The 10,450-nt window shown below is 36.6% G+C and overlaps 1 protein-coding gene across 1 annotated transcript; it reads right to left on the minus strand.

The window, feature by feature from the left end:
- Positions 1–1,020: 1,020 nt before the first annotated feature.
- LOC131950039 (acid-sensing ion channel 5-like) lies at positions 1,021–9,827 on the minus strand. The gene is made up of 5 exons (XM_059312058.1): positions 8,944–9,827; positions 7,014–7,242; positions 4,283–4,443; positions 2,874–3,030; positions 1,021–1,080 (listed from the first exon to the last, which is right to left on the minus strand). The coding sequence occupies exons 1-5, from the start codon at positions 9,447–9,449 to the stop codon at positions 1,021–1,023; spliced, it is 1,113 nt and encodes a 370-aa protein (XP_059168041.1). The 5' UTR covers positions 9,450–9,827.
- Positions 9,828–10,450: the final 623 nt, after the last annotated feature.

Genomic DNA, 10,450 nt, shown 5'->3' on the forward strand with positions numbered 1-10,450 from the left:
CTGTGGAGTTGTGTAGAATTACCTGCAGCAGAAATATGTGAACACGTTACAAAACATGGTACAGTTGAGAATCACCTGTAGCAGAAATATGTGAACACGTTACAAAACATGGTACAGTTGTGTAGAATCACCTGTAGCAGAAATATGTGAACACGTTACAAAACATGGTACAGTTGTGTAGAATCACCTGTAGCAGAAATATGTGAAAACGTTACAAAACATGGTATAGTTGTGTAGAATCACCTGCAGCAGAAATATGTGAACACGTTACAAAACATGGTACAGTTGTGTAGAATCACCTGCAGCAGAAATATGTGAACACGTTACAAAACATGGTACAGTTGTGTAGAATCACCTGCAGCAGAAATATGTGAAAATGTTACAAAACATGGTACAGTTGTGTAGAATCACCTGTAGCAGAAATATGTGAACACGTTACAAAACATGGTACAGTTGTGTAGAATCACCTGCAGCAGAAATATGTGAACACGTTACAAAACATGGTACAGATGTGTAGAATCACCTGTAGCAGAAATATGTGAACACGTTACAAAACATGGTACAGGTGTGTAGAATCACTTGCTGCAGAAATATGTGAACACGTTACAAAACATGGTACAGTTGTGTAGAATCACCTGCATCAGAAATATGTGAACACGTTACAAAACATGGTACAGTTGTGTAGAATCACCTGCAGCAGAAATATGTGAACACGTTACAAAACATGGTACAGTTGTGTAGAATCACCTGTAGCAGAAATATGTGAACACGTTACAAAACATGGTACAGATGTGTAGAATCACTTGCTGCAGAAATATGTGAACACGTTACAAAACATGGTACAGTTGTGTAGAATCACATGCAGCAGAAATATGTGAAAACGTTACAAAACATGGTACAGTTGTGTAGAATCACCTGCAGCAGAAATATGTGAACACGTTACAAAACATGGTACAGTTGTGTAGAATGACCTGTATCAGAAATATATGAAAACGTTACAAAACATGGTACAGCTTAGAATCACCGGTAGCAGAAATATGTGAAAACGTTACAAAACATGGTAAAGTTGTGTAGAATCACCTGCAGCAGAAATATGTGAACACGTTACAATACATGGTACAGTCCTAGACAACGGGAAAATACATTCTGCCAGAGTTTCTTTCAGGCATCTCTTCGGCGGTAGACTTTCTTCGCCCCCATCCCTCCATGAACGAAATGGAATATATTTAGAAAATATATACTTTTAACAGTATCCGCCGCCCCCCCCCCCCCCCCCACCCGGAGGAGAAAAAAGTCTGGAAGAAGTACTGCATACTACAACCTTCCAATGGATTTTGACGTTGGGTGAAATTTTATATCAATTAGCAGTTTGACCTGGGAAATATTAATCCATAATTATTTACAAGGTTTTTTGATATTTATTTTTATAATCTCTAATTTATTTCAATCCTGAGGTTGTGTGATTTTTTAAACAAATTTAAATTAAATTTCTAAAACAATTAGTTCAAGTTGTCTATTTAATATTATTAGATATTATTCTCAACCATTGCATTTTAACCTACAAGATAATTATATATAAATATATATAATATATAAAGCTCAGTTCTGTATGTAAAAATAAATATGTTTGTCGTTGGTCTTGGATGGATTTAAGTGTTAGACAATTATCGTGCGCATTTGTCTAAATTTATGAGTTTAAAAATTACCATTGAAAGTGTTGGGAAATAATTTTCATTTTTCAAATTAGAGTAATAATTGTCGGCATGTTCATTAAACACAAGTTTTAAAAAAATATCATCTTTTACAAACATTCTAATTATGTCTTTATTTAGTCCTATAGCACTTACTTCCCTTTGATAAATTAGGAAAACACAATTACTTCCCTTTATAAAACCATTGCATTTAGTGGAAAAGAATTTACTTTTTATTACTTTGTTTTGGTGTTGGGAAAAAAAAATAATTACATAATTAGCGGGGATTGATCAAGTGCAAATGTTGTAGGTATTTTACGGATAAGCTTGGAGTATTAAAATTGTTCATTAAATTGAAACAGGCGCGTTCGTTTAAGTGAGTGCAAAAGACTATGAATAAGTTGGGGTACTATAGTCGTTCATTAAGCTAAAACAGGTGATTCCGCCCCGGGCGTTTATGTTCGCGTTAGTGTTTTCTTTGTGTTTAGGTGGGTTTGCGTTAGTGGTTGCGTTTTGATTTGGTTCGTTTTTGTTCTTTCTTTTTTCGTTTTTGTTTGGGTTTTTTTTGTTTGGGTTTGTATTTGTGTTTTTGGTTGGTTTTGCGTTTGGATTTGGTTTGTTTTCGTTTGCTTTTTCGTTTTTTTTTTTGTTTTTTTTTTTGTTGGTATTGGTGTTTGTGGTTGGGTTTGTTGTTAGGTTTTTGTTTTCGTTTGCTTTTTTGTTTGTTTTTTCTTTGTGTTTGTATTGGTGTTTGTGGTTGTGGTTGGGTTTGTTGTTAGGTTTTTGTTTTCGTTTGTATTTGTAATTGTGTTAGCGTTATGTTTGCGTTTTGTTGTTTTGGTTTTGGTTGGTTGTGGTTTGGGTGGGCAATGCCGGGTTTATGATGATTACTAAACACACAGGTGATGGTCTTTAACAGAAAGGTTTTTCACAGAAGCCAGAGCAGGGCCTGGCCGGGACGGCTATTAAATATATATATATATATATATATATATATATATATATATATATATATATATATATATATATATATATATATATATATATATATATATATATATATATATATATATATATATATACATATATATATATATATATATATATATATATATACATATTTTTTTTATTTTAATTATATATAGATTTCTGTATAGATTTCTGACAGTAAGTTATATATACCTTGACCCCTACTGGGGTTACACTGCTGAATGGGTCGACGACACTGCCAATATCTAGAACCAAATGCAGGCTGCTGTAGCTCCCTCTTTGTTCAGCGCACACAGTGTTCTCTGTGTTAAAATTAAAACTAAAACAACTCTCCGGTCCGGACATCGTCCTATGATTTTAAAAAAAAATATACAATCGTATTAAAGTATGTTGGGGTTACTCTATTCGTTTTTATTAAGAGGGACATCAACAGCTGGTTCAAACACGGCAATAAATACTGGAACTACGATTCACTGACTCAATGGCCTCAATGGCGCATAAGCAGTTGACACGTATACTTAATTGTGGTGGAGGGAATCCCTTCCAACACTAAAATTAAGAACGCAGAAGAAGAAGATTCACTGACTGAATTCATCAACTTTTCTCAGGCCCCATGGTAGAGTTTACGCTTCAATGAACTCAGTAAGTATGGGGGTAGTGTGGTCAGTAATATGCACAGCCACCTTAGTTTTCCAAAACGTGATTCAGGTATCCATCAGAACTAAGTGGATTCAGAAAGGTCTTGCGGACTAGATTGTGGAATCCGAACTCGAGACATTTGGGTCAGCAGTCGTTCTCTCAAACACCCGACCACTTCTTCCTATATTAACTAAATAAAATACATTTTAAAAGGAATGCGGTAAAATGTTATAGGGTAAAATAAATTTATAGTGAAGTAGAGTTCACATATTTCTGTGAAGGGATAGTGTGGTCAGCACTATGCCAAGCCGTCTTTTACATTCACTATCGGGACGTTCTACTGACTTGAACCCGGATTCGAACTCTAGAGTCGAGTTAGCAGTCTAGCGCTCTACTGCTATGCCACGCCGTCCCATAAAAAGGCATGTAACCCTACACCATATACATTCACACTTTAAAAAATAAATCGTTCACTGATTATCTAAACAGTAGAGTTACTATTTTAAATTTTCATCATGGAAACGAAACTAAAAATATTTAATAACGCCTCTTTTTAACACCCCCACTCCACCATACAGTAATACCAGCGGTCAGTGAATTAACAGTTAAATATACCTTCTTCTTCTTCTTCTTTGTTCTTAACTTTAGTGTTGAAAAGGATTCCCTACAACACAACTAAGTATGCGCCATTGAGGCCATTGACTCCGATTTCAGCCTGCTTTTCTTTTTGGATTTGCTTCCATAGCCTTTGTCCAACCAAGAACAAACTACAAGGCAGCAGTTGTTTGATTTTGGAGTTGTGTCTCCTAGAAGAGTGGCTGTCCCCAGCTAACGAGCCTCATCTGTCCGACTCGACCACGCCGACCCCTTAAATCTAGCCAACTCAAGCTTAAAGTCACGTGGTACTAACACTCTCCCACACCGCAAATACTGTTCCCATAATGGCCACGCCCCTGACCTACCTCGTGAAGATATCGGAGCAGTTCACTGACTTCGTGAACAGGGTACAATTGAGAAGAAATCGGTCCAGGCCCCAGCCAATCAAATCACTCAACGTTTTTGTATCCAGTGTGTCAGACACCTGACGCGAGGTGTTGACGGTCGAGTCTGAAGAGATGGAATCCTGGAATATTTCACACATGGCATTTTCAACTCAGATGTTTCACTGTAATTCTCAATTCTGGTCGCATTGTAGAATAAAGCGGGAGTGATCTCCCCAAAATTTTCTCAAATATACTTATATAACACTACTGGGGTTGGCAACTCCGGATTTTGACATGACTTTTAATACATTTTTAATAAATGAAAGTATTTATAATAGAATAGAATCTCGTAGTAAAAGAATTGCGCAACAAGTGAACAACAAACAATTTGTGTATAATAATCCGGAAATAGCGTAAAGTACTAACTCCAGTAAATCGAACTTATCTGTGAAATTTCGTATACATATCTGAAACAACACTCAAGTTATAGATTTTTGAAAAACCAAAAGTAGAGTAAGTTCCACTTTCAGTTACCGGAAATCGCTGAAAAGTTTATAAAAATTTGATATAATACCTTCAAGTAATCTAACACCTCTTTTTATGTAGATTCTATTATCGTGGCTTTATCTGACAAAGGTATAACACACACCTCATAAATTCTAGCGGCATTGTAGAAAAAACGAGCTGTTTTAATAATGTCAGTAAGGCAATGTAGACGTAGTTTGGGTAATGATCGAAATATTAGATAAACGTCCGAGTTGGGATTAAAATAAGGGACAGAACTACCTTGAAAATTCTCTAGATAATTTGTGATGACGGTTATTGCAACTGTTATGGTTAGGGATAACATGAGTTGGTGTTATTGTTAGGGATAGAATTAGGGTTTTAGTGTTAGGGCTAGGATTAGGGTTAGGGTTAGGGTTATAGTAGTGATAATAGCTGGTTTACTGCTTCAGAAGTAGTGCTAGATAATAAGTAAAATTAATTAAATGGAAGTTTTTTTTTTAAATTAAAGTGTTTTGTTTTCACATATAATATTACCAAAAACAAAATAACCTCTTAACGCTAATGAACCTTAACGTTAAACTGAGTGCGTACGTCTCAGAAAAAAAATGTAAGACTCCAGCCTAAATCAAACTAATGTTTTTTAACACAATATTTTTTAAACAAATAAAGGGAAACTATCTTGAATTATATTTAAGCATTATAAATGTTTTTAATTCCCTTTATTTCCAGTAGCTCTATATTTTTAGTTGAACTCTTTGAGTCTGTTTCATCGAAACCCTTGTTCCTAGAGGATTTATTTGAGATTTATTTATCTCGCGTGTATGATTTTAGGTGACTTTCTTCTTGTGCGGGTATAATATTTTGAAATATCCAGCATCTCACGAACAAATAGTTGGGCAAAAATTTATCCGAAGACTAACTTGCAGCGGGGAATAATTACGTTGATCAGGCATGATGAGTTCATGCGTTTGATTTTAATTGAATTTTTTTATAGAGATACTTAATTAAACTAACACAGTTACTTCCTTTAAACCAACGACTTAAAAACTTAATCTTGGGGTGGGCGTGGTCGAGTCGGTAAAGCTCATGGCTGCTAAACCGGAAAGTCCCCCGGATAGATGAGGGTCAATAGCAGGGGACATAAACCCATCTATGAGAGACAACTCGAAAATGAAAACAACTGCTGCCTTGTAGTTTGTTCTTGGTTGGACAAAGGCTATTGAAGTAAATATCCAAAAAGAAAAGCAGGCTGAATTATCAATGATCTGCCTTTATGGTGCCTAACATATTGACACAGTACTTAATTAAGTTGTAGGGGATCCCGTTTCTCATTACAATTAAGCTCAACCATTGAGCCATACAGCACATAACATGTTGACTTGTAATACATAAATGTGTTGTAGGGGATCCCGTTTCTCATTACAATTAAGCTCAACCATTGAGCCATACGGCACATAACATGTTGACTTGTAATACATAATTGTGTTGGAGGGGATCCCGTTTCTCATTACAATTAAGCTCAACCATTGAGCCATAACGCACATAACATGTTGACTTGTAATACATAATTGTGTTGGAGGGGATCCCGTTTCTCATTACAATTAAGCTCAACCATTGAGCCATACGGCACATAACATATTGTTTTGTAATGCATAATTGTGTTAGAGGGGATCCCGTTTCTCATTACAATTAAGCTCAACCATTGAGCCATACGGCACATAACATGTTGACTTGTAATACTTAATTGTGTTGGAGGGGATCCCGTTTCTCATTACAATTAAGCTCAACCATTGAGCCATACGGCACATAACATGTTGACTTGTAATACTTAATTGTGTATGAGAATATCCAGAACTACATTACATTGGGCACATAACACGCTGACTAGAAATACTTTTGTTGGAAGAAATCCCGACCGACATTACAAAATCACGAAGAAGATTGCCTGCATTTTTTTTTAATTTCCGTTATAGACAGTGTTACATCCAGACTTTTTTCTGCGGAGTGGGGGGGGACTAAATTTTCCGGGGGGTGGACTAAATTTTCCGGGGGGGGGGTCGGACACTGGCAAAAGTATATATTTTCTATATAAATTCTATTTGCATAAAGAGTGGCGGTAGACTTTCTACGGGGGAGCTCCGCCCCCCCCCCCCCCTCCCCCCGAAGAGATGCCTGGAAGAAACCCTGTTAAAGACTGAACTACCTTTGTGAAGAGATGCATCAGCTCCGGTGTGTAGTTCTCTAAAGCCGTGCCGTCTATCCTGCTCGTGTCGTATGGCGCCAGGTTACACACTGTGACGGCGGGGAAGGGGACGCTGCGGCCCGGCTCTGACCGGATGCTGGTGCTGAACGCGTACATGTCCGGAAGGACGAGATCTAGCATATTGATCAGGGATACGACGACGCACAGAATTGCAAAGGCCCACAGGATTCTGCGAGGAGTGAATAAAAGGGATTATTAGTTAGCTGATCAAGTTATAACAATAAACATGTATTTGAAATACAAAACGGAATATACAAAGGGAAAAATTAATGGTATAATAAAGCGTAAATAAAAATTCAAATAGGGCCTACATGTAAAATGCACATTCAATATACAATTTATTTATTTTAAAAAAGGGGGTGTCTATCAATGAGTGACGGAGTGGTCTAGCGGCAGAGAGCTGGACTGCTAACCCGTAAGTCTCGAGTTCAGTAGACCGTCCCTGAGTCCACCCAACTCTGATGGGTACCTAACTCACGTTAGGGAAAGTAAAGGTGGCTGGGCATAGTGCTGACCACACTATCTCTTCATATGCCGAGGTCACAGAAACAAGTGAACTCTTCTTCACTTGTCACATAGACCGCCAGGTTTGAAAGGGAAACTTTACTTTTTTTTTTACTATCAATGAAGTCACACTTTTAAAATGAACGGCTGAAATTAACTTTGTAACGTTACTTTATTTAATACACAAATGTGTACTCACACTTTCTAAACTACACCTCCCCTCACATTACAAATCGTTACTAAAGTCTGCCCCCCCCCCCCCCACACACACACACCTTTACCCTTTGTTCCTCATATATGACGTCGTTTATGAACGATTTCTGGGAGGTTATATTGTGGGAGCTAAGGAGTTAAAAAAACTTCTTTGTATTCTCCCGAATCCTATTTATAAAATAAGGAAATACAAGCGGTTTGAAAGAAAGAATTCGCTGTCGTACATTAACATTGATTTGATTTGATTCACAATCTCCGCCCTCCCACCAGCAAACTATATTTGTAACTATTCCACGTTCTAATTGAGATAGTAATGAATCAACGCTACTGTATTTACTATGGTAGTTTTACTTTAACCACCCTTACTTCCTAATTCTGTCAAAATTGTGACAGTATTAAATCATCGGCAGGTAAAATACCAACATGATTTAAGACCTCCACCCCCCTCGAATCATTTTATAGTTCAGTCACTGAGAAATCAACACTAGATAACTATACCAAAGCGGTTTAACCACCCATATTCCCTAGTTTAGTCACTGAGAAATCAACACTAGATAACTATACCAAAGCGGTTTAACTACCCATATTCCCTAGTAATGTCACAGTATTATGAACACAAAGTAAAATTACTAAGTACTTCAACGACCACCCCCCCCCCCCCACTTCCTAATATTGTTACTGCTAGGTCAGTTTTAAATCACTAATAATAACCAGGTAGTTTACCACCCACCCACCCCCTTCCCATCCCCACTATCTTACGATAGTATTAAACAAACACCATGTAAAACTATCAAGGTAGTTGAACTCACCTGCACTTGCTAGTAATAAACAAACACCACGTAAAACTATCAAGGTAGTTGAACTCACCTGCACTTGCTAGTAATAAACAAACACCACGTAAAACTATCAAGGTAGTTGAACTCACCTGCACTTGCTAGTAATAAACAAACACCACGTAAAACTATCAAGGTAGTTGAACTCACCTGCACTTGCTAGTATTAAACACGACGTAAAACTATCAATGTAGTTGAACTCACCTGCCCTTGCTAGTATTAAACTTGCACCACGTAAAACTATCAAGGTAAATGAACTCACCTGCACTTGCTAGTATTAAACAAACACCATGTAAAACTATCAAGGTGAATGAACTCACCTGCACTTTACAGCTCGTCGCGTGGAGGTGGTCCTCTTGTACCCGTGAGCAGTTGTCTCCCCAGCAAATTCTAGCAGGACGTCCTTAACTTTCGCCTTGTACTCCAGCCAAAACGTCTCTTCTTTCGTCTCCGGCGTTGCTGTATCTATGTCAATACGTGTTTCTTGCACGTCTTTAGTGAATAACTCTTTGTTGTTTAAAATTGTAAATGAAAGTGGCTGTTCTGTTGAACTAATATTACATTCGTCGTGTTTTTCTGAAAAATAATTTAGTTCTTGATTTTCATCGACGGATCCTGTTATTTTAGACTTATGAACATGGACGCATTTCAACAGTTGATTCTCTTCGTCTTTGCATTGTTTATAGTATGGATATATCGTCATCGGTTCTTGAGCATGCGCCTGGTTAGTTAGAAAGACGATTTCCGTTTGTCCTAATTGGAATTGTTTAGAAATGATGTAAAGTCTTGAACCAGGATCCGTCACTTGCGTTTCCATTATTGGCATAATACGATTAACGCAGTTAATACTTATACAAAACTCCAAAATTAAACAACTGCTACCTTGTAGTTTTTGTTGTTGTTTTTCTGAAAAAAGAAAACAAATCTAGAAAGAAAAGCAGGCTGAAATCAGAGTCGACGGCCTATGTAGAGAATATTAACTTGTTGACACATATTACTCGTGTTGAAGAAGATCATCTCCAGTATTAAAATTAAGAACAAAAAAAAAAGAAACAAGACTCCTTATAGTAAAAATACACCACTTGTTAGCATTGTTGTTGAGTATTGTATAAATGTCCTATCACTAAAACTGTATCTTGCACAAGTAAGAAGATTATACCCGATTGTGATGCTATTCTTCGAACTTTACAATCACAGCAGTGAAGAAATATAAATATCTAATTTACTAAAGTAGAACATCACGAAAATAAACACGTGTTTTATATATAGGGCGAATTAAACGACCATTCCTGGGCCTAATTGAATTACTTTAAGTATGATAATTTATGTAAATTAGACGTACGATAATGTCAAAACATTGGGTACAAAAAAAATCTCTGAGTGTATTTACGTCACGTGGTATGAGTCATTAGTTTCTGTTTTATCAACCTCAGTTATTTAAATCTTTGTGTAAGATGGTGAACTTTGGTGGGGGAAGGTTTTTGTAAGTACAAAAGTTCGTTTGTTTTTTTTTTACTTTTTTTTTTGCTTAAGCATAACTTTTTTTTTAATATTCTACTAAAAATGTATTTTTATTCTCGTACTTTGAAATCCAGAATCCATTGTTAAGGGAGAATTTCGTTTTACTTTTACTTTCATTTTGTGTTCCTTTTTTTTTTAGATCAAAGTCCGCCTTAAATAACATATTTAATCCGTGGACATTAAGCGAAATGGTATTGATAGCTTACAGAAGCCGACATTCTTAAAAGTCGTAACATTAGAGTAGCCAGCCTTGTATTAATGTCCTCTACTAAATAGTAAGAACGTCTCGAGTTCGTATCCCGTATT

Source organism: Physella acuta, unplaced genomic scaffold (assembly GCF_028476545.2).
Source record: "Physella acuta isolate Inbredline_101_S28 unplaced genomic scaffold, ASM2847654v3 ptg000729l, whole genome shotgun sequence".
Lineage (NCBI taxonomy): Eukaryota > Metazoa > Mollusca > Gastropoda > Physidae > Physella > Physella acuta.